The sequence below is a fragment of the Mauremys mutica genome, chromosome 21 (genome assembly GCF_020497125.1).
Source record: "Mauremys mutica isolate MM-2020 ecotype Southern chromosome 21, ASM2049712v1, whole genome shotgun sequence".
Classification (NCBI taxonomy): Eukaryota; Metazoa; Chordata; order Testudines; family Geoemydidae; genus Mauremys; species Mauremys mutica.
Genome location: NC_059092.1, coordinates 7,505,988 through 7,530,807, shown reverse-complemented (window position 1 = coordinate 7,530,807; position 24,820 = coordinate 7,505,988). Strand labels below are relative to the sequence as shown.

The 24,820-nt window shown below is 44.0% G+C and overlaps 2 protein-coding genes across 4 annotated transcripts; one reads left to right on the top strand and one right to left on the bottom strand.

The window, feature by feature from the left end:
* Positions 1-90: 90 nt before the first annotated feature.
* On the bottom strand, positions 91-18,625 carry INTS11 (integrator complex subunit 11). 2 transcript variants are annotated; one of them, XM_044995892.1, is made up of 18 exons: positions 18,475-18,625; positions 16,573-16,764; positions 15,407-15,504; positions 14,063-14,136; positions 13,553-13,781; positions 12,552-12,650; positions 12,415-12,449; positions 10,890-11,028; positions 8,954-9,018; positions 8,026-8,215; positions 6,983-7,066; positions 5,525-5,614; positions 4,693-4,855; positions 3,506-3,613; positions 2,710-2,771; positions 1,725-1,867; positions 1,182-1,311; positions 91-279 (listed from the first exon to the last, which is right to left on the bottom strand). In XM_044995892.1, the coding sequence occupies exons 2-18, from the start codon at positions 16,598-16,600 to the stop codon at positions 214-216; spliced, it is 1,803 nt and encodes a 600-aa protein (XP_044851827.1). In that variant the 5' UTR covers positions 16,601-16,764; positions 18,475-18,625; the 3' UTR covers positions 91-213. The 2 variants fall into 2 exon arrangements, with proteins under 2 accessions (XP_044851827.1, XP_044851826.1); XM_044995891.1 differs by lacking the exon at positions 18,475-18,625 and adding an exon at positions 18,251-18,347.
* On the top strand, positions 18,592-23,331 carry LOC123354169 (ceramide-1-phosphate transfer protein). 2 transcript variants are annotated; one of them, XM_044995898.1, is made up of 2 exons: positions 18,592-18,731; positions 20,430-23,331. In XM_044995898.1, the coding sequence occupies exons 1-2, from the start codon at positions 18,610-18,612 to the stop codon at positions 20,950-20,952; spliced, it is 645 nt and encodes a 214-aa protein (XP_044851833.1). In that variant the 5' UTR covers positions 18,592-18,609; the 3' UTR covers positions 20,953-23,331. The 2 variants fall into 2 exon arrangements, with proteins under 2 accessions (XP_044851833.1, XP_044851834.1); XM_044995899.1 differs by lacking the exon at positions 18,592-18,731 and adding an exon at positions 18,840-19,203.
* The last annotated feature ends 1,489 nt before the right edge of the window (positions 23,332-24,820 follow it).

Here is a 24,820-nt window from a genome sequence, read left to right as displayed (position 1 = left end):
ATATTTGTGACTGGCTTTGCCAGTGGGGGATAGCAGTGCTGCTAAAGCAAACTTTTTTGTCTGACTAGTTGAATGCTCTCTACTGCAGGATATTTTACAATAGACATTTTCTTTATTTTAAAAAAAACAAGTATTTACATGCTCTGGATAACGTAAAACCAGAGGTAAACGTGGACAGCCTCTGAAGTTCCATTTCTCCCAGGGCTGCGTCACTCAAGCTGTAGTTTGTGGCAGTCCCTTTTTCAATAGGGATGTAAGATAGCTGCCCAGTTCTTCATCCTGTACACAGACATCAGAAATAGGTCAGGTGGCAACTCCCCACCTCCACACTCTCTCAGTTAGGGCAGCACATCAGAGGCTGCTCTTTTGACAGGCCAGACCCAAAAACCCCCTAAAATTTCAGAATTGTTTGGCCTGAACCCATTTGCTATTTTGGAAGATTAAACTCCCACTTGTCAGATGTGGCAGTAACAAAGTGGGGAAGGCCAGACAACAGGTGTCTCTATTCTTAAAAGCAAAGAACGGACTACTGATTTTAGCTTTGCTCTCAGGAAAACATTTCCCCTCTAAGGAAAATCCTTGTGAATCCCACAAAATCTAAGCACTAGAGAACACTATCCATGAACTTAAATACAAGTAACTGCTGGGGGGAGCCTTTTGCTAGTCAGCAAGTTTGAGCCTGTTTATATGTATATGCTAGTCACAACTCAAATTTCATACAGCCCCCCCACCCCAACCTTCCCTCTGCTACCAGTACTCCACCCGTTGCATATAGTGCTGAGGGCCAGGATACTAGAAATAGCCAAAAATAAGGAAGGCCATCGATTTTAGGGTGGCTGATGATTTTGTTTCCAGTGCCCACAGCCCAGACAGACGATCATGCTAGCTCAGCATGAGCCAGTGCACTAAAAAATAGCTGTGCGGTTGTTGCAGCATGGGTGGCAGCTTGGGCATGGTCACACCTCCCACGGGCCGCACAGACCTAGCCAAAGTGGCTCAGATGGGACTCTTCAAACGAACTCAAAGCTGGAGTAGCTCTTTTCCGTACCCTCACTGCAATAACCCACTTCCTCTGGAAACGGATTCTTACAGCTGCAACCCCCACCACAGGCCCACGTTAAAACAGAGCTAACCAGAGTCACTTTGTGAACGTGTGTCTTCAAGGTGACATTTATTCTTACCTGGTATGTCCATGACACCAGCAAAACTTTGGTTCCTTGGTCCTCTGACTGTGCTGTGGCTTGGATCAGAATGGACTCCACCATGATCGATCCGTCAGGGAGATGCTGAACAGAATAATCTTTCAGGACTCTAGGAAGATGGAAGGTACATTATGCAATCCTGCTCTGTACTGAAGTGGGCGTCTAAGTACACAGACCTAGCTCCTACAAACAGTGCATCAGTACAGCGAACGCCTGCACCTCATGGACTCCCCAGAAATGGTATTACTGCTCCTAGGCCAGAGTGTAAGCCAATACCCACCAGCCAAGGAGGGCAGAACAGGACTTATAAAAAGGCAGAAGCAGACTTTGAATATTAATCATTAGAAAGTCACATAGTCCCCCAGGGCTGGATTTTTGGCCTGTTTGAAAATTGCAGTCACTGGAATCGCTATAAATAGTTTCTTTGTCACCTATTAACATTCCCCAGCTACACACAGCTGGTTGGGAACGGCAAGGCCACCCTGGGAGGAGCAGCTGTTAAACGGCCTGTGGCACGCTTACCCCTTAAGGTGATTATAGACTCGAAGCACCATCTCATGCTCCTTGCGAGGATCCTGAATGTGGACACGGCAGGTAAAACGCAGTTGATGCTCCCCAAGACCCAGTTCCTTCAGTGCCTGCTCCGGAGAGACCAAGCGGAAGCTCTGCCCAGGGAAGGGAGAAATCCATTAATTGCAGGCTGCCATTCACATTGCTTTTCCCATTACTGGTCGCTCTCGATAGAGCTAAAGGACAAACACACAGATTTCCTTGGGGCAGGGACCCTGCCTTTTTAAATGGCCTAGCACACTGTGGAGAGTGCCACAAACAGCAGCAGCTAGCTAGGGGTGTGTGTGTGTGTACACAGATTTATTCCTATAGACACCTCTATCTGTTATACAGTCCCCAAACCTGCCTTCAAGCACAGCTGCTCTATGGATAAAAGTTGGCGCAACCCACCCGTATGCCAAGAGTGAGTTAGGCTATGGATAAGATCTCTTGACCTGGACCAGAAGGTAAACGCATCCGGTGTGGCAGCAGGAGTCAAGAGCATGACAAAAAGCTAACCAATCCACAGAGCCACTGCTATGTCCCCAGTGTCCTCTTCCAGTGCCACGCCTCGGGGCTGGTCTGATCTCTACCAACCTTGGCAGTTGAGTTCTCATACACCTGGATTTCCTTCACAACCCCACAACACGTTAGAGTGGTCACTGCTTCCAAGAAGCTAGGACTGTGCACAACACCTTTACTGTTAGCTGACACTAACACAGAGGGCACAAGACAAGTACTAGAGCAGTGATTCTCAAACTTTTGTACTGGTGACATGCAAGTCTCTGAGCGTAACCCCCCTTATAAAAACACTTTTAACACCATTATAAATGCTGGAGGTGAAGCAGGGTTTGGGGTGGAGGCTGGCAGCTCACGACCCCCCCATGTAATAACCTTCCCCATGAAGGGTCCCGACCCCGTTTGAGAATCCCTGTACTAGAGTAATCTTTTCACTTACGTTATCCTTCATGATTAATGTGCCATGCATGAGCTTTGGCTTCTTGGAATCCGGGACGAGCCCTAGAGTGGGACCACCAGAAAAGAAGAGCAGAGTCATTAATGGTGCTTATCTAACACCTTTCATACCAACAGACTAAAACACTTTGGGATCTAACAGACTGCACGGCCATGGTGAGAAGAGGGTCTGAACTGCCAGCCCCTCGACTGAAATGCAGTAGGTCTAGTCTATGGTGTTATAACCTGGGCAGAGACCCTTTACACTGTACTTAAACCAGTTAGCAACTCCATGGGGGATGGGGCAAATCACACTCAGCAACACTGACTATCTTGCAGCACAGTTGCTTCCTTGCTTTAGACAGAAGTTTGGTGGGGTTAAAACCAGGTTATCTTGTAATTCCAATGGGGGCAGAACTGGCCCACTAAAATATGCATTTTTATCCATTAAGCAAACTGACATGTAATCTCTCTGCAGGGTGCATTAGTGATGAATAGCACAGCAGCCCCATTCTGTGTGTCTCGGACTTTCCTGCATGGGGCTTTTAAAAACAAACAAACAGTGAATATGCTCTGAATGGGGATAAATTGGTAGGTAAAATCCACGTCATCCTACTGGACGTCTCTTTCAACCAATGACTAGTTATGAAGCTCCATTATATGAGAGATCACATAAATGTGCCCACAACCACCCCGTCTCACACATCCATGCATAATCTTACATTCAGCAGTAAAAACATAAGATGTAGTAGAATTGCAGTGTCTGAAAGGGGAGAGTCATTGTTAACTGGTTATATTACCTATGGCACTCTCTCTCTTCAACAATCCAAGGGAAATGTCCACTGGTATATTGGGGCTGGTGAACAACGTAGTGGTTTCTCCATTTGCCGGCATGTAACAGTTCACATCTGTATTAAAAGCAAACAATACTGGAGGAACATCCATAAAGAGCTTCTAGTCCCAAAGGACTTTTTATACAGGAACCATCATTGCACCCACGGCTAGAGTGGAACATGGCAGGTGTTTAACAGCAACTCTTTACAACAATTTGGGACAGGGACTAAGAACATTATAGTCAACTGAAACTTGAAGGGGTAATTCAAATAGTCAGTATAGTTGTTCTAAAGGGAATCTTGCCAGGAGACCAGAGTTAACACCCCCTAATTGTGGTAAATTCCATGGGATTGTTAGTCACAAGGAGCCACGGCCTTATTTATTTATTTATTTTTTTACTTTTCCCACGGAAGGCAGCACAGATTCCCACAAAGGGAACACCACTACTTATTGAATCACCAGCAACACTTCATGCAGCAGCATGTGTTTCTTCATTTGGAGAATTCCCACCCAACCTGAGGCTTGCAGAATATGTGAGAGCTGAAACAATCACTGGCTGCAGCAGAACTTACATCCATCATAAAAACAAGTTAATGCAAAAGTCACCTGAAACTATTGGGAAAATGCACCCAATGAATAAGCATCCAGAGAGTGATACACAATGGTCTCTTTGTTGATCATTCTCCATCTAGCCTTAAAGTTAGCTGCTTTCAAAAAAGGTTTTTATTTTTCCTCTACTCTTGTTCACTGTAACTTAAGTCCGTAGTACAGAATTATAAACACGAAAGAACTTTTCCCCACCAATCTCTGTTGGTTTTAGGAGTCCAAGAGGCACAGCCTACAGAAATAAATCCCTGTTTATACATGCACACAGGCAATAACTCTCCATGTCTTCGACTGCAATGCATCTGATTGGTCCCCAAAGATCATTAAACCTGCAGCAGGGGCTCACTGCAAACCATGCCATCTGGAGAGTCATCCTACCCATTTGCTTCCAGCACAGGGACTTTTCAGTACTTGAGCCAATCAAAACATGTTGTTCAACTAGATTTCATGTCCTGGCCAAAGTACATGAACTATAAAAACAATTAATCCTTCCCCCTTCCACTACTAATCCTCCCCACCACCCTCCAGACCCCAACACCTTACATACAAAATTCCTGTTCAATTTTCTGCTTCAGGAACTCCATCTTCTTTGCTTCCCCGTGAACCAGAAGAACATTGCGTGGCTCAGCCTGGCGAATCAGCTGCATTATTCCCTTGGCATCAGCATGGGCACTAAAGGACATGTATTCTACCTGCATCTTCACCTCCAGCTGCAGGGAGCAAGGGGAGAAGCAAACACAGACCATCCCCCATCACTACTTGCTTTGCTTGTTCACAACTTACAAGCCACGCAGTAACTAAACCAGAGTCTCAGCATCCACGCGCAACTAGAGTGAGCAAGACACCTACATCAGAAAGTGGGACAATTGAGACAACCAGATCCTTAACTTCAGGGGCGGTTGACAGAAGTCAGCACCATACAAGGAAAGCAGTTAGTACCTTGCAGGATCAGACTTTGTAATTCTGGATACACTACCTGTCTCAGCTTTGCCCGAGGAAAATCACCTTGTAAGGATTCTAATTACCAGCTGCAATGTCCCTTTCAGCAGGAATCTATGTGACAGTTACTGGGTACAGGTGATTTACGTACTTTTCCAAAGTCTCTGGGCCCATCTACAATGATTTCAGTGAGGTAAGAGATTTTGGGGGCAATTGTTCAGCCACTGCCCACGTAGCCAAACTCCCACTAACTGCAGTCGTGGGACCACACGTGGAAGGATGGCAGCAGAACGCAATCACTGTCAGCACAACCAAAGGAACTAATTCAATCACTTTGGCTAAAATGGTACATCAACACAGGGAGAGATTTTCACCGACACAGGGTGGTGCAATGTGCAAGTCCCCCTGAAAGTCATCAGCACCTTTCAAAATGAACTTACTATTTGTCTTCCTTCCATTTCTAGCTTCCGCTGTCCACTGAGGATCTTATGGCCCACAGTTCCTTGCACACAGTAACCTGGCATAATGACCTGGAAGGAATCCAGACAAATACATAGCATTTGCACACTGAACGGAGCTAGAGTAAATTGTTCTCTCGGGACAGAGCTAGCTGCACATCCACCTATATAATGCTGATGGCAAGTTTCCATGGTTCCCAATATGTATACCACAGCTCTTTGTTTAGCAGCTACTGAATCTATTCTGTTCAATTATGCCCCTCGGTATCTTGCATGATAAAGACCCGAGTATGGCACAAGCATTAAGATTAAATTAAAAAGGCGGCTTCTGTTAAAATCCACATGCTACTAAATAACGGTTATTGCTAGTCATGGGTAAACAGACAGGTTTGAACAGATAAGCACAGCTGAAAGTACATTTCCATAACATAAAATCTTGCACTACTCTTCCTTTGAGTCTACTGCCTACAATGCAACATTTTAATAGTCACAAAAACTCGAGCTAGAAGAACTGTACCCATGTCAATTCCTCAGGGAATCCCTCACCCCCGGACTACAAAGGCTTGGCTATCATTCAGTTTCATGGGATTCCTTCAGAATTAAGGCTTCTTTAAAAAGATCTTCAGAATATTCAGTAAAAAAAAATTTTAAAGTGGTTCCACAGTCTCAAGCCTGAGGAATGTCACCGTATGGGTTTCAAAGGTCATGGCCAGCCTTTGTGCACAAAACTTCTCTCAATGGGATATTGACATCAAGGACACCAGAGCGGGCTGGGCTTTCAGAGCGTGACTCAGTGAGAAACTCTCAGAGTCCCACAGCTAATCACCAGCAACGATTTTCATAGCCCAGTGTTCCCTTCGTAAAAGCTGACCCGCATGGATACTTGATAAAGTGGCCCCACTGAAATAAATGGACCAGTGCGTCCCCACGCATGGATCACAGGCAGCATGTAAGGCGTTAATACTAATTTTTTCCCCCTAATTGAAGCACAATGTGGTATCTAACACAGGTCAACTGAAGTCGGGAATGTAGACCTGCCATCAGAACTGAATGTGTCATGTTCATCCACAGTAATTAAACCTTGATTTTGTCATCAAGCTGCATCTGTCCCCTAAAGACACAAAGGGTGAATCCTTGTCCAACAGAGAAAAATCCTGGCCCCAGTGAAGCCAATGGCTAAACATCCACTAATCTCAGAGCCCAGCGTTGGTCCAAATGCAATGTGCCAGTCATAAAAATCATTTTTTAATCATGCTTTAATTAAATAAGGTCAGTCAGCGGTTATTACTAACTGATGACTCATTTAGATAACAGCTGATAAAGGAAAGATGCATGCCAAAGACTCTCCTGCCAATATAGGCAGAGTTTATTTCTAAAGTGACTGGACTGTAGCCCCACACATCAATATGAGGCATCATTCAAGCTCACAGAATATCTTACCATGTTCTTTTCATTCCCTGCCCATTTCCTGAAGATCTGGAGGGACTGTCCGGCATGAAGCATACCTGGGGTTGCAAATACAACCTAGGTTTCAAAAGAACGGTGTTAGAGCTGCCACACAGAGATTCATTTTTCCTAATGATTAAAAAACAGGTGTCCCAGATTATGGAGAGAGCACATAAGAATAGAACCAGGAAAGTTCCATCCATGAATCTATATAGTACCAATTAATATACAATACAGTTTACACTCATTACAGCTGTGGGGTTTTTGGGGCGGGGGAGGAGGAGGAGGAAGAAGGGGGAGGGAGAGGTAATTTTTTCAAACTGTGCCTTCTTATCATACAAGATTTCCATAATCTTCCATAAAACAAAATACTTCAAAATTCACATTTCCTTATAAACCCTTCAAGAGTTTTTATTAGCCTGCAGTACCATGATGGTTTCTGAGTGATCTACTGGGAGGTAACTAGAATAGGAATCTGTCGAAATCAATAGAAAAAAACATTTTTTTTATTTTTATTTTTTAAAAAGGGTCACTTTCATGAGTTTAATTTAAAGGAATTGGTTATAAGAACTATAGATTGGATCGATGCAGAGGAATGCATTTAACATTCACCATTTTTAGATTAATTTTCTAATACTTTTAAATTTAATGCACTGGAAGGTAGTTTTTGTAATATGTTTATTCCTTTATTATGTGTAAGACAAAAGCTTCATTATTGCTGCATATGATTGGATTTATTAGTGCAAAAAATGTATATTCAACAGGGATTTGGGCTTAGAGTCCCAGGTCTGCCACAGGTTTCCTATGTGACGTTAGGCAAATTACTTAAATCTCTTTGGGCCTCAGTTTCCCATCTGTAAAATGAGGATAATAGTAATTCACTATCTCAGAAAGGTGTTGTGAAAAATACATTGACAATTGCAAGGAGCTCAGATATTAGGTAAATTGTGCACCTTCCTTAACCGAGGCAAAACACAGCACTAAAACAGCTCCAATCCATGCACATTAATCCTATCACATTCTTAACCTCCACCTACCATTGGCCCAGGGTTATCGGCAAAGGCCCTGTCAAACGCCTTGATGTGTTTGAATTCGAACATGTTTCTCTGGACAAAAGTTTTCCGGATCTTCTGATTAGTCCACGTGATGAAGAGCTTGTAGTAGTGATTGGCCTTCTCAGTCAGTCCCATGGAGAAGTAAATCGGGGCCTTCAAGTTCATTCTTTCCCTTTGGGGAGAGAGAAGAGTCAGGCAGCCAGTTGTGGTTGCTTAAGTGGGATCCTGGCAAAAACCTCTCAGGCGCTCCCCTTTGTGTGCTCAAGAATCAGCCTAGGGACTTAAGCTTTCTATGCATACACCTACCTGGGGAAATAAGAAGTCAGTATCACTGCTATGTCCCATTAATGGTTAGATAATCCAGTTCTCATTGTCAGCTGCTCCAGACTTATCTAATCCATTATGAATGTTAAACATGATGCTACGGGGTAGAATTAAGAGTAAGGCAGTTTTAGATTATCATGTACATGTTCCAACCCAGACACAGCCTCTCCTTTCTGATCCTTACCACGACAATGTTCATGAAAAAGACTCAATATTTTATTCAGCCATCCAAAAGAAGTGACTTATCCTGAGCACGGAGAGTTTTGCAAGGCCAGAGGGATGGTATGAAATAAAGAAAGGGAACATTTAGACTGAGTGTCTGGGGCAGGGTGAGGCATGACTCAAAAGAGCAAGATATTTTAGAGTAGTGTCCAAGTCGTGGAGGAACAAAAGCAACAGAAAATATACCACAGGGAGCAATCCTACACTAGCCAGCATGGGAGATACAGGCTAGAGACAGAGAGGTGAATATAAGACTATCCATGACAAACAGACAGCACAGAATCCTGGAAAAAATGAGCACTAAGGGTGGGGTGGGAGGGGACTAAATACGTGTTTTAAATGGAAAAGTTGAGGCTGTTCTTACCAGAACGTTTCCAGTAAGATGCAGAGTTCCTGGGCACGTCCCAGAGCAAAAACCGGGATAAGAACCTGCAATGAAAGTGCAGAGTTAGACTGTACTACTGCCAACCACCATGCAAAGATTACGTGCCCCACTGGTGCCCACAAACACTGGCAACGGCTCACAATGGATGCACATTCCATTTTGCAGATGAACTCCATGTGCCCTCCTTTCCAACTCTCCGCACGGAGGGCCGATATTTCCCTATTCATCATTTGTTCTTAAGGAGAGGAGACATTGCACATTTACTGAAAGCAACAGCCTAGGCTCCCTGGATTCTTGCAATATAACAGGGAACATGCTTTATGGAGACTTAGGGAATCACACTGTTCTGTTTAGCACTGCAAGGAAGTTTCCAATAAAATACTGTAAATAAAAACAAAGCCACATTTCTGGCATTGTCTATGGAAAATTATATTGTGCCAAGCACTTTTCATCTCGACTGCCTAGGCCGCACTGGAGCAGTTACGTCCTAGCAGTAACTTTTTTAGCCCTCCAGGGGACAAGGAGCGTGAGAGTCAAACACAGAACGTACACACAGCTGCCCCCTTGGAGAGTTTTCACACACATCGTTTCACATCTCTAATATTTTCTTCTGTCAAACTGTTCACTGATGCTTGCTGCCAACTGGCAGGACCGTACATTACACTGATCGGTTTTCCAGATTCAGTGACAACTTCACAGAAATCATCAGCAAGTTCTAAGAGGAGTCTCTAGGTGGGAGATCCATCTGTATGCCTCCTCTGTTCTCAGAGGACTCACTCTTCCCTTCCATGAGCAGTTCCAGATTTCTCCCTCACTGGGAACAGAACAATCAATGAAGTATATGACCAAAGTCACTAGGGATGAACTAATGTACCTTTTAACCAAGACAACACCATTAAAACTGTAAACATGCGATTGCCACACAGACTGCACCTCCCATGTTATCAGCCATTAATTTAATCCAAACCTCAGGAACTAAGAGCCACATCCTCATGGTTCCATTATTTGAGATTCCAGTGACTTAATGGTTGGGATCTGGCTCTAAATTATGTGTTTTAATGCAGGTACCACATTCACCTTTAAGCAGGACTGCTTTAAGGCACGTTTTATTGGGAAAATTCTCTCACTGGCTACAGAAAGTTGTCTTATTAACAGAGGGAGGCAATGGCCAAAATTCTGAATGAGCAAGAAACAAAGAAGTACCTAAGGAAGACCCACAAAATCACGAAAGCCAACTACAGTTAAAAGTTCCATTAAGATGTTCTTGACATTATAAGCACCCGCTATGTGGCACGTGCTTTGGTGGTCATGTAGATGACAAGACCAGTTGTTTATTTCAAATTGACATTATTAGAAAAGATCTGAACAAATAAAAGGGGGAAGCTACATGCAGTGCATTCAAGCATTTTTTAAATGTTTCAGAAGGGGATGTAGGTACCTCTTTGTACGTTAATACTTTCCATATATTTGGGGTTTTTCAGCAAAAATCTGCTAAGGGTCTAATTGCGGGGCACGGAATACTGAGATGAGAGCACTAGAAATTATTTCTTCTTAATGGTTAAGAGTAAAGATTTTGACAGATAGTTTCTAAATTTAGAAACTGAGACTAGTTTAGAGCAGAAAATGCATATGCCTGTGTCTCAGGCACTACTTTTTCCGTAACTATGAACTAGAGAGAGTTAAGATTGTAACTCTGGCATTTCCTTTCCACCAGAAAAACAAAAGCACACACTTAATACCATGCCCTTTCTAGCATAGGTTAGCAATAAAACCAACCACCAACTTTGCTTGGTGGAGCAACAGAGCGGTCATCAGGCTGTGTAAGAAGTCAGCTCAAATATTAGCAATAATACGGCCCTACTGACCCACCGGATGCCCATGCTTTCTACAGTCTGGAAAATGCCCCATACCATACCTTCCCTCCTCTCTCTACACTTTCATGGACCTTCTTCAGGAAGTCCCTCTCTCTGCAGCGTTTGGAGTCTCTGATAGTTGTGGCATAGGTGGATTCGCTGATTAATAAATCCGGACGACACTTATCAATCCAGGCAGCTCTAAAACAAAACAGAGAGAGACCATCTAAGAGATAATATATAGCACTTTAATATAGGGATAATGATGTTCCTTATCCATCTTTTATAGATGGGGAAACTGAGGCCCAGAAATCACAGAATCATAGGACTGGAAGGGACCTTGAGGGGTCATCTAGTCCAGTCCCTGCACTCATGGCAGAACTAAGTATTATCTAGACCATCCCTGACAGGTGTTTGTCTAACCCGCTCTTAAAATCTCCAACGATGGAGATTCCACAACTTCACTAAGCAATTTATTCCAGTGCTTAACTACCCTGACAGTTAGGAAGTTTTTCCTAATGTTCAATCTAAACCTCCCTTGCTGCAATTTAAATCCATTGCTTCTTGTCCTATCCTCTGAGGTTAAGAAAAAACATTTTTCTTGCTCCTCCTTGTAACAACCTTTTACATACTTGAGAAAACTGAGAGGGCGCATAACAGTTTTCTCTTTTCCAGACTAAACAAACCCAATTTTTTCAATCTTCCCTCATAGGTCATGCTTTCTAGACCTTTAATCATTTTTGTTGCCCTTCTCTGGACTCTCTCCAATTTGTCCACGTTTCCTGAAATGTGGCACCCAGAACTGGACACAATACTCCAGTTGAGGCCTAATCAGCATGGAGTAGAGCGGAAGAATTACTTCTTGTGTCTTGCTTACAACACTCCTGCTAATACATCCCAGACTGATGTTCGCTTTTTTTGCAGCAGTGTTACATTGACGACTCATTTAGCTTGTGGTCCACTATGACCCCCAGATCCCTTTTTGCAGAACTCCTTCCTAGCCAGTCATTTCCCATTTTGTGTGTGTGTAACTGATGGTTCCCCTTCCTAAATGGAGCACCTTGCATTTGTCCTTATTCAATTTCATCCTATTTACTTCAGACCATTTCTCCAGATCACTGTGCAGTGACTTGTTCAAGGTCACACAGGAAGTCAGTAGCAGAGCCAAGAATCCAAACTTCACTGGACCATACTGTAACTGTCTCTTGCTAAATGAATCCAGTCCACAATATGGAGACTAACTCTACAGATTTTTGAGACACAAGTTGTCATTTACTTGCTGAAGACTAATTTAAGAGGTTATATTTTAATAAAGATCACGAACATTTAAAAATCTTTCATACACATTAAAATCCTTCTCCTTTAGCACCGATACAACATTTATTATTGCAAGTAATAAAACACAACATGCCTCACTGCAAATGTATAGCTTTTCCCAACAGAGAAGGCACTAAGTGACTGAGTCTCTTATCCAAGAACAAAGAATCAACACTAATAAACTCCTGTACATTAACAGGAGTTGCAGGTTAAGATCTCCCATGTATGGATCACACACATTAAAATTCAGTCTCTCTGCTTCCTACTTACCCTAAGTGTCTGTCTGGCGTCATGTTATAATCACCCTAATGGAAGAAAAGAAAACCCATTTACTACCTGAAAGATAACTGGACACATACCATACAAAGGAGATGTATAGGTCTATAAATATTTATCTGTATACTTACAGTATATACCACAGACTCAGAACCAACTTTAATCTGGAACATGGCTGCTCCCAGCACATGGCCGGCATAGTACGCCTTGATTTCCAGCTCATCATCTACCTACATAGACAAAACCATATAGCCAATTTTAGACATCTCTCTCAGTGGTTAAAGGGAATTCATGAACTGGGAATTATGAGCACTGCTGGCAGCTGATTTTATTACTCTGTTTCTTCACTGCTAATTTTCTGATCCCTTCCCAAATACAACTGTCCTCTTCCCACCCCATGTGTTTGAGAGGCAGCATCTTCTATACCAAAAGTCACACTCCCGCTAGAGGAAACCACAGGGCAGAACCAACTTCCAGTGCAGTACTACCCTGAACAAAGAAGGGATTTGATTACCCCCAAAGTGCCTCAGAAAACAGACTGCAAGACAAATGCACTAGCTCCTGAGATGCTTCCATAGCAGCCGCTAAAAGGACGCTGGGTAATCTCTGTCTCACCTTCTTCCTATTTTGAATTGTGTCTCTGCCTCCCTGCTTTCTCATTTCTGCCCCTCCACCCTGGTCTCTTGCTTGTTTTTCTTTTTCCTTTTATATGCTCTTTGTTTTTTCCCCCCACCTATTTTTGGTCTTTGCTAGGTGAGGAACAACAACCCTCTACCTCCTTTATACATCGAAGGACTGCAGAAGAAATTGACTAGGATTAGTCCTTTTCCTTCTGTATCAAGCTCCTTAGAGCACATAGCTGGCTGCAAAGGGAAACTGAGAAGAAACACAATATTTTCTTACAAGTTTAAAGTGAAAGTGCTTCTTAGCTGGGGCAGGAGTAGGAGGAGAAGGATTAAGATGCCTGGGCTCCTTTCCCTGTTCTGCCACTGACTCACTGTCTGACCTTGGGCACATCACTTAACCTTTTTGTAGCTCAGGCACGACAGAAGTGCAGCAATGGACCCTGTTCCTTCCTCTTCAACAGTCCGACTGATTTATTCTGAGAGTTCCCTGGGGTGAGTCATTTTACCTGAACTGTCTGGTGAAGGTGGACAGCTACCACTTTTTTCATACAATCTTTAATCATTTGGGAAGTGAAGAAGTTGGTCTCCCCTTTCTTATCCACAGTAATTTTCCTGTAATCCTCCAGCAGGATGGGGCAGATGGCCTTGGTGGGGTGCGTCATGTATATGGGTCCATCATAGCCAACCATTTCACTGAAATACGGTAAAGCTCCACAGTGGTCCAAATGAAAGTGGCTGTGAAGGAACATCCAGAATGAAAGATACGACCCACAGGCACTTAGCTAGATGTTTATAGCTGTCACCTAACACACAGATCTTGTGAATGCGCATTAGTTCATGTAAAACACTGAGAGATCCTCGCATGAAGCAGAAGTGCAATCTAATCTTTGCGGTATTGAACTGCAAGCCATTAAGGGTGACTAGTTTATTAATGTAGGAGGGGAAAGTGGAAGAATTATTTTCCAGTGCTTTCCTCTTCTGCATCTGAATTGTAAGACGGCAGGAAGTTTTCTTACCTGATGATTACACAGTCTAGAAAGTCAGTCAGTCTTCCATTCTGGGTAATGTATGAAAAATCAGGAAAGCGCCTCTAAAAGACACAAAAGCAGGTTATCAAATATTAAACAAAGCTGGTTACTGAATTCAAAACATGACATTAAACAAATGTCAGCCGCCCATGTAGCATTAAGAATGCACTGTGATCTAATCACAGGGCAGAACTCCAGCGGGACAACAGGGAATGCTGGTGTCACCAATAAGGTCGATTGCTACAGGCTAAACCCCATAAAAGAGATGAATGCAGAGAGTGCCAAGGAGGAGGAGGAGAAAACTGCCAATGGGAGGGTTTATTTTGACATTGCAAATAAGTAATTAAGTTATCGTCAAAGAAGAAAGATAGCTAATCCATTTTAACTCTTCATCGAGTTCTGCTAAAGCTGGTAGTTTGCTCTGTACTGTGTTTTAGGAGTTTTGTTATCTGCACACAAGAATTAAGCTTACTCCTCTCTCTGTTAGAAGCCATCAGCGTTCAGGTATTGTGAGCCAAAACAACAGAGTCAGGAGGAAAACCACCACATTGCATCACTCTATATCCAGCAAAGCGTACATGCTGCAGGTGTTGGTTTGGATCCCATCATCGATCAACTGGCTGGTAACAAAGCTCATCCCAGTACCAAACTAATGATGGGTTTTACGTTTTAAGCACACCGGAAGCCTCCTGCCACATAAAGCAGGGGTTCTCAAACTGGGGGTCGGGATCCCTCAGGGGGTTGCGAGGTTATTACACAGGGGGGTCGCAAGTTGTCAGCCTCCACCGCAAACCCCGCTTTGCCTCCAGCATTTATAATGGTGTTAAATATATCAAGAAGTGTTTTTAGTGTGGGGGGAGTTGCACTCAGAGGCTTGGTATGTGAAAGGGGTCACCAGTACAAAAGTTTGAGAACCCCTGACAAAGTGCAATGACGCTGAAATGCAGCATCCATTGCCCTGCTGAGCACAGCCCACATAACACCTTGGGGCTGGTAGGTGGAACTACAGAACACACACATATATGGGGAAGAGGGGAGTCCCTACACAGGAACATAGAATTTGCCAGAGGGATTTTGGTCCATCAAACGTGGTACTATACCTCCAGCAGCGGTTAATACCTAAGGTTTCAGAGGAAAGTGAGCCCTCACCTAAGAGTGCACCAAAACGTCGTGCTGGATTCTTCAAACAATTTCTAAATGAAGCTTGGTACAGCTGGCCAAGTAGGTTATGTAGCTAAGGCACCCATAGAACCAGAAGCAATACTGGAAAAGGCTGGGCAGATAAACCTTAAAGAATCTGCACACAGCATTCGGTCTTTCTGCCATACTTACATCATCATTATAGCCCATGTGCATCCCGCAGTCTAGCATGACATTTTTCCCTGCAATAGACACAAGGATGCAGCTCCGGCCCACATCCTGGCCAGCCCCTGGAGCAAGAGACAAACAAAGGCAGCTGCATCACACGTCTATATAATAACCCCTTAAACCTTTATAAGGATATAAACATTTGAAGCTCTGGGAAAACACTGGCTAGATAAACTTCAACACCCCTATTAAGTAGGCGAGTATCATCCTCATTTTAGAAAGGAGGAAAGTCAGGCTCAGACAAGGGAAATGACTTGCCCAATGGCACACAGGAAATCATTGGCAGCGCTGGATTAGAAATCTAAACCCTCTCCTATAGTCACTCCTCTATGCCACAGCGTCTCATCTTTTGGTAAAAGTGCAGCTCTCCATTTAGCACCTGGCTTGTCAGTTTCAGACCAAAAGACATACCTTAGCAAAAAGCATTTCTGCTGATATATTTAAGGAGATACCATCAAACAGTTTTTCACTAAAACTGCTATCATCTTTCAGGAACATCCTCTGTATGCAGACTACACACAGAAACATAGCTATACAAAGTACCAGCAGCTATTTTTGAATTTGTGTACTCCAGAGAACAATGTCCCTGACTAGTCCTATAGCAGTGTTCAATAAGCTAACATTCTGCACACGTTGTGCTAACACGTATGCTGAAGCAAAACCACGCAGGAAACAAGAGGCTCACAGCATAATCCAGCTTCAGTAAAAACATTTTTTGGGTGGGCAGAAAACAGTGTTTGCCGAATTCAAAAGGACAAGAGAAAATAATAATATTTTGCACTTATCTATGTGGCAGCTTATAAATATTAATTAATCCTTTCAACATCCGAAAGCAAGGTTAGCAACATCTCTTTCCGTCTTCACGTTTGCAAAGCAAGAATAAGATCATGTAAAGAGCGGAGTCAAATCTGAATGCTGCATGCTAGTTACATAAATGTAATATAGTAACGTGTAAGTGCAAGACCATAACAAGCTATTCTATGCTAAAACATGGAAAGAGGCATGAATATTTTGCTATATGTATTGTAGTTATTTCTAACTAATTTTAATTCCTTTAGGGCTATGTTACAGCATCCAAACCTTTCCTACTTTTCTATCTATTTCAGTTCCATCTTGTGGTTTAAACTTACCCAAGGGCGTGACTTTTATTTCAGGCATTTTAAGCCGAGAAGAACTTTTTGAACCTTAGCCGTATAGCAGGCTATTCAGAGATACCATAACTGGGTACTGAAAACAAGAGAAGATCCAGCCTTTCTTCAAACCACAGAGCTGTTTATTTACTAATATCACAGAGAAGAGTTCAGCTGGGGCCCCATGGCTTCCTAGAGGGAGACAAGAATACAGACAAGAAAAGGGTCAGATAACTCAGCACATTATTAGTGTCATCTAAAAATGCATGCCTGTTCTCAACATTGTCACGGCTTAGGTTCTGCAAAAACAAACTGGTTTCCTTGACCCTAACATTATTACAGTGTTTTATAGACACTCAGTCCCGGCCTGACTGGGCCATGGACTCGGTCCTGAGAGGGATTCTACCCAGGTGAGAGGGGATGCACATTGGCATGGCGGTATGTGGGAAGCCTGACTGCTGCTGATCCTGCTGGACAGAGGCGTCCTCATAGCACAGGATCAACGGCCGCCACTCCCCCCTCGACTTTGCTTCCACCTCTCGCTGAACTGGAGTTCAGCAGTCGACGGAAGAGCAATCGGGGATTGATTTATCGCATCTACACTACACGCGATAAATCGATCCCCGACAGATAGATCGCTACCCGCCGATCCAGCAGGTAGTGTAGACGTACCCAGACAAACTCCCTATTACAGCCTTGATTTTGCAGTGTGAGTTGGTTTAAAAAAATTAAGACTGTCATCCTCTGCATCCCTTTCCCAATGCAAATTGCTATTAGATCAAAGATGAGAATTAATTTAGTTCAATTAAGTCTAAGCCTGGAAATAACAAAACACCTTAAATTATCTGAATGCAATTAGCACATTCTTTAGCTCTGCTTCTGGGATTCCAGAGCAGTCCATATTTTATAAATCATTACGGGAAGTTGTGAGGTTGCATTATCACCACCGTTGATGGGAAAATTTTCATCAAAACAAAAAAAAAGTTATTTAAGTCAAAATCAAAATATTTACAAAAAGTTGTCATTTTTGACATTTTAAAAAAACAAAGCGTTTTAATAAAGTCAAACTATCCCGAAATAACATAAAAACATCCCTTTTTTTCCAGAATCTAAAGTTCTGATTGTTTTGTTTCAAAAGAACTTTTAGGAACAAAATTTTATTTATATAAAAACCATTTTAAGTTTTAAAAGGCTGGGATCTGAAAAAGTGATCAAAGCAAAATGTCCCAGTTAACCCGCAGCACGACGCCCCCTGCCCCCCCAACTCTCTTCCCCCCCGGCACAGCGCCCCCTGCCCCTCCCCAACTCTCTTCCCCCCCCGGCACAGCGCCCCCTGCCCCCCCAACTCTCGCCCCCCCCCATCTCCCTGCCCCTCCCCAACTCTCCCCCCCCATCCCCCGGCACAGCGCCCCCTGCCCCCCCAACCTCCCTGCCCCGCCCCAACTCTCCCCCCCATCCCCCGGCACAGCGCCCCCTGCCCCTGCCCCTTCCCAACTCTCGCCCCCCCCCCCCGGCACGGCGCCCGCTGCCCCCCCAACTCTCGCCCCCCCCATCTCCCTGCCCCTCCCCAACTCTCCCCCCCCGCTCCCCGGCGCGGCGCCCCCTGCTCAACCCCGGAACGTCCCCGCCCAGCCCGGGGCCCGCTCACTCCCAGCCCGCGGCTCCCAAACAGACTCACGTTGCCATTGCTTCTGGCAGGCCCACTCCCCGGGGCCATCTACGCATGCGCGGCAGCAATAACTAAGCACCATCCTCTGGTTTGGGGGGCACACCTCTATCACGTGACGCGGGCATAGCCTCTCACCACATCCCCAGCCAGCGCCAGCCAATGGGCAGCGGCTGTCACCCTCCCCAACCACCACCCATATCCCGCCTTGCGATTGGCCAGGGAAAACGTGATACCCGGAGAGAAAGACGATGAATGGCTGGAGCAGGAGCCTCGGGCGCCGATTGGCTGCTGAGGGAGAGGGCGGGGCAGCCGTCAGGAAAGCGGAAGCAACTGGCTGAGGGGAGCCGGGGAGTCTCTAGCGGTTCAACATGGCGGCGGGGGCGGAGACGTTCTCCCTGAGGGAAGTGCTGGTGGCGTTCACAGCCTGCGTCAGCGAGCAGCGGGAGGTGCGCGTGGACCCGTACCTGGCGGGCTGGAAAGGCCTGGTCCGGTAAGGCGGGGGGGTTCATGGGCTGTGACTGGCCTCACCCGGCCCGAGACCCTCCCCGGGCCGAGCCTCGCCTCAGCGGCCGCCCGCCGGCCCCCACCCGGGTTCTTAAGGACAGCGGGGGAGATACCGCGTTGGTCGGTGTCCGCCGTCTCTAAGGGTTCGCTGCCCCGCCCATAGCGACCGTCTGTGGTCACGTGGCAGAGGGCCACGCCCTTCCCGGAAGTACCGGAGGAGACGTGGGAGCAGCCTCCCCGCCCGGCCCGGCCCGGCCCGTTTATCCTGCTCGTTCTCGGGCCTGTCGTGCGGGTGGAGGCAGAGCAAAGCTTTCGAGCGCTTTAGGGCTGGAGGAGGCCGCCAGGGGCACGGCTAGGTACCAGCTAGGGCAGATGGTTCAGCATAAGGCTCTGACAGGCTGCAGGAGACCCCTTAAAAAGAAGTGGGGAATTAACACCATGGCAGGCGTAGGACAAAGGTGGGCTGATCTAGTTAAGAAAATGTTATAGTGCACCGTAAAACCAGTGTCGGGTAACTGTCCTAGGGAGCATCGTCCCCTTCTCTGGAACATTAGGAGGATAACTCTGCCCTCACGCTCCATCCACCTGGAAGAGTTCAGTGAGGCTCAGAAGCTTGTCTCACTCACCAACAGATGTTGGTCTGATAAAAGATATTAACTTACCTTGTATCTCTAATGTCACCATACTACACCCTTTACATGAGTTTAATGCAGCCTCTGCTCTTGTGATCTAAGCTATAGGTGAAGCCTACGGAGGCATGACAGAATTCAATTTTGATTTTTGAATTATGATAAATATGCTTCAAACTAAAATTTTATCAATTTAAATTTTTGCAGTTGCACAAAATTATGGGGGAGGGGTTAGACAGTTCAATGACAATAGCTGTTAAATTGCCAATATCATATGTCAAAACTAAGTAAATCACCTTACATCAAACTGTTCTCAAGCAGCATTTTTTACTTTGCCTATACGTAAACTTTGACTGTTGATGAAAATATTTTTCATCAGTTTGTGTGAAATCAATGTTTATCAATGTCTACCGATAAAAATCTAATCCTTCCAAGCCTAACAGTGAAACACTGCCTCGTGATCATCCCTGAAAAAGGTAGGTGACTAGTACGAGGCACAAAGTGGCTGTTATATTACATTCTAGATAGTTAACCAGTTTTATTTTATATTACTGACACTTGACTACACTATTATCTTGTTTGTAAGCCTGTTCCCGTTATTTACTACATTACCTGTAATACAAATAAAAATGTGTACCACCTTATTCTTACATATATTCCATCTTAGATTTAAGTTCAGTCTATGTTCACCAGTTCTGGTCTGTCCAATAATTTGATATAAAATTAAGACTGATCTAACTCTTAATCACTTAAGTGTCAGAGGGGTAGTCGTGTTAGTCGCTTTTTACAGATCCAGACTAAGAGTCCTGTGGCACCTTATAGACTGACAGACGTATTGGAGCATAAGCTTTTGTGGGGGAATACCCACTTCGTCAGACGCATCTGATGAAGTGGGTATTCACCCACGAAAGTTTATGCTCCAATACGTCTGTCAGTCTATAAGGTGCCACAGGACTCTGTCGCTTAACCACTTCAGTAAGGTCACCATTTCAGCATCATTTCTCAAGCTCCCCTACTCTGTCACAGAACACAATTGATTTTTGTTTTGAATGTAGGTTTCTGAACTGCCTGGGCACAATTTTCTCCTTCATTTCTAAAGATGCAGTGACCAAAATAGAGATCATAGAGAATTACCGTAATAGTGACCAGCAAGAAAAGTACTTGACCGTTCAATCCATGGTGGAGTATGAGCTGGCTAATGACCTGGTTGATCTCCAAAAGCGATCCAAGCACCCTGACTCAGGCTGCAGAACCTTCTTGCGCCTCCACCGAGCCCTTCACTGGCTGCAGATGTTCTTGGAAGGACTGAGGACTGGCGAGGACAACTCCAAAACCTCCGTGATCTGCTCAGAGACATACAATGCTTCCTTGGCTAACTATCATCCCTGGATTATTCGCAAGGCTGCCGGGGTGGCTTTTTGTGCCTTACCCACTCGAAATACATTCCTTGAAACCATGAATGTGGGCACAGCTGAAGAGGCCGTGGCTATGCTGGGGGAAGCTTTGCCCTATATCTGTGAAGTCTATAAAATCACAGAGGAGCTCTATGCCCAACATAAACTGCTTGATCTCCCCTAGCGAAGGGGATGTTTGATTAGAATATCTCAATATTGTGATTGTGGGAAGAGATCACTGTATGGGGGTGGGGGGGCACCCTCATGTCAATAAGTGGTTATTTGCACTAGAGACTGGATTCTCTTCCTTTCCCCCATGTCTCTAGTAGAGCCCATAAATAACCTGATTGGTACTCTTGGCCTTTTAAAAAGAGAGCTGATTTAATTCTTGGCTCCCCTTTTATAAGAAGAAATTTGGAACAAACATTCTAAAGCCCATATTAGCTTGTTTAAACTTAAAGGACTTATCGCTTTTCTCTGCACTGAACTTCTTTTTCAAAACTTTATCAGGTCTTTATTCTTTGTAAAAGCCAAACAAAGTACCCAGCCACGAGTAATCACTTAATCTTTGTAGCTCCATTGCCTTTAAACAAAAGTAATGAGGACTCTCCCTTTGTCCTACTCCTGTGATAATGCTAAAATTCAGCTCAACTAGGGTTGGAACCCCTTGCTGTGATATTGTAAGGCCTGTGGACAGATGCCACTCATTGCCATTCAGCCACTTGTGCTCTGTTTGGGTTAGCAAGGCGATGTGTGTTACAGGGCCTTGGTATTTTGATGCACTGCAAAGCAGGGCCCTTGAAATTATGATGCTTTCTCTCAACAGAGTGAGCAATTGATTGCAGACCACCTTCATGGCAGCTGGTCATCACTTGCACTGGATAATACTTCCTGCCCTTTCTTCTCCCACTCATCCTCACAAAAACTAAATGGTGTGGAGGTGTGGTATAAGGATACGTTCCCTCCACACACACCCTCCCCCCATTTTTGTGTGGGGCTATTGAAATGGGAAGGCCTTTGTTATTTTCTCCCTCTTCCCCCTCCCTCCCTCCCCCCCGTTTTGTTGCTTGGCACCATGCCTTTTGGGGTGGGGAATAATCTTTAGTGCAAACTGCACAGTACTGAATCGCAGAATAATTCAGAGCTTTATGGATGTTGAGACTAGTTACAGAAATTATCCCTGGAGTAGACTCTAGGAAATAAAGGGAATGCTGAAAGCCTAGAGAAATGAAGTCCTGCTGGCTGGGTGGGGTAATTATGATTTTATGTGTAGTACAAATCATAGTGTTTGCTGAAGCTTAATGCCTTCCAGTCCAAATCAATCGTAAGCTTTAAAAGGAGGGTAAATCTTCATGCATGTGGTAAGTGTAAAATTGTTTTAGCAAGAATTCCTATATATGTTGTGTATATAATAGGTGTATACATGGGAAGAGGTATGCAAGCTGGTTATAAAATAATGAATTGTACTTTATCAGATATTTTCAAAATGTATCTTTCACAACACTGCATGGATATTTCAGAAAGAACACTAATACCACGGCTGTGAAACTATTTCAAGACAACGTTCACACCTCTCACACTGTGCCCCTGTACATTTTATTAACGCTAATAAAGTGATCTAGATAATCAAAGACATTTAAATGGCCAGTAAGGCCACAATGCTGGAATTGAGTATTACCTCATGGGTTTGACCTAGCTAGCCACACTACTCTCCCTTAAATTACGCTAATAACTTGCCTCCAAAGAGTGGTGGTGTACAGAAATGCCTGCCTCTCTCAGGTCTTTGAAGGCATGGGATCTTGGGTCTTGTTCATTCAGGGTGGTTGCTTAATTAGCCATTTGGCTAGTGATCAGAAATGAGACCCAATAAATTTAAACAGCGGATTCTAAACTCATCTGCAGCATGCATCTCTGTAGATCCTGCAGATCACAATGTGTTTATAGAGTATTTCTTAGCTTGAGGATCAGGAAAGGAGGGTTTCCCCCCATCTGATCCAAGGATGGATGTTTACCCACAGTGATTAAAAGATATTTATGCCTCTAGTATAGCTCTGTGAAATGTGCCATTTTCCTTCCATGTTAAGATATTAATTTAGAAAAGCCCCTTTTAAACTTACTGTAACTTTCAAAATGCTGTTTACACTCAATGCCATGGGGTAAATCCCCCACGTATTAAGACAATTCAGGTAGCTCAGTGTTCCGACGTAATAAATACTTGCTATTTTTTTTGTTTTGTTTTAGCTAAATGAGTTTGCTTTCAGGTCAGATGTTGATATTTCATCTAAAATGTGGTGTCGCATATTTTGTGTACAATTAAAATGTTGTATGAAATTGAAGTATCTTGCACTACATATGATGTGAAAAAGCTGTATCGTAAGTAACATTTGCATAATGCCTTTGTTCCAAGGGTTTAATATAAAAGGGAGAAACATCATGTGAAAACTGTTTTATCTATTTGCCACCAGTATGTCCAAGCTAAATACTATTCTTATATGAGCAAAGCTGTAATACTTGATTCTGCAATTTCCAACAAGTGGTTTTTCAATTAAAAAGTCACTTACCAATGGAAAACCTGAGTTTGCTTTGTTTCTACTAATCTGTTTGTCCTCCCCCCGCCCCAATGGGGGTTATATATAATGGCTAGATTCTACAGGGCGGTACACACACTTAATACACTCAAAATCGACACCTTTCTAGCAGCACCCTGTGGCATCTTTAGCAAATTCTTATATATATGCATTGTTTAGTGATGCTTCTCCAAATTCTGAGGTCCCTCGTCTCTCCCTGCTCTGGCCATGTTCCTAAAATCCTAGCCTCTGTCTCTTACTGCTCATTAAGGCCGGGGTCCTACAAACGGCTCGGCGTGGGGAGGGGTTTCCAAGCTGCTTTGCACAGAAGGCCTCTGTGTGGTATAAGGGCCCAGCCGTGCAGAGCAGCTTGCAGGATTGGGGCCCAAGTTACATTTAGGGTTAGAGGTTCAGTTTTAAGCAGAAAGTATTGTCGGACATGTGGGCCTACAGCTGCAAGGACTGGATGTAGGTTTTGAGGAAGGGTCGCAATTAACCTATCTGGGCACCAGAGGGAGCTCGTTCATCGAGTGACAAATTGAACAGGTGCAATCTCTTTGCCTCTGTACACATGTTAATCTTGCAGCATTTGGCTCTAAATTTCCTTTTATCTTAGAATGAATGTGTACTTAGTTTAGTCTTCTGAAATGACACACTTTAAAAGTGAATCACTTTCCACTCTGCTCATTAATTGTATTTCCAGAGCATGTGGGGGGCTGGTCATAACTAGGGATTCTATTGTGCTTGACTCTATAGAGACAGAACAAAAAGATGGTCCCTGCCCTGAAGAATTTATAATCTAAATAAGCCCATAACATTAAAAGAAGAAAACATTTCTAAAGCAATGAGTTGACTTTGCAGTCACATAAGGATTTCAGATCATTCTCTGTTGGCTTGTTCCATCTGTTCATGTCCTTAGATATATTCCTATACTTGCATTCTGACCCTTTACTGAGGATTAGGGAATGATGCATAGAAATCTTACCAGGAGATTTGCAGTCATGTCAGCTAAACAGTGCAACACAGCCCACTGAACGCAGGAAACTCACAACTGTGTCTACTCTCATAGGACAGCAAGCTAAACACTAAATTTAAATGCACAAGTATCACTCCTCTAATGGACTTATTGAAATACATATTCTAAACCTCTAGGAGCAGAAACCATTGCTTTTTTCACTGGTGCTTTGAGACTAGGTGCATGGTGGAATATCAATGCATGCAGAGCCAGTAAGAAGTGCACCAGTGAGTTTAAGTGCTAAAACCAGAAATTCTCCAGTTTAGATCTTCTGTCCTCAGGATAAGCCTCAGTGCCTAAATGACTGTATTCTGGAATAGAGATCCTTGAAGAGTTGCACTAAGATTAACATGGCAACCCCATATGCAATAAATCACAATTTTGCCAAATGACTATTAAAAAATAGCAGCACAACTTACCTGGAGTATAGACTAGTTCTCTGCTCTGGACAAGTTCTGATGATGATTCTG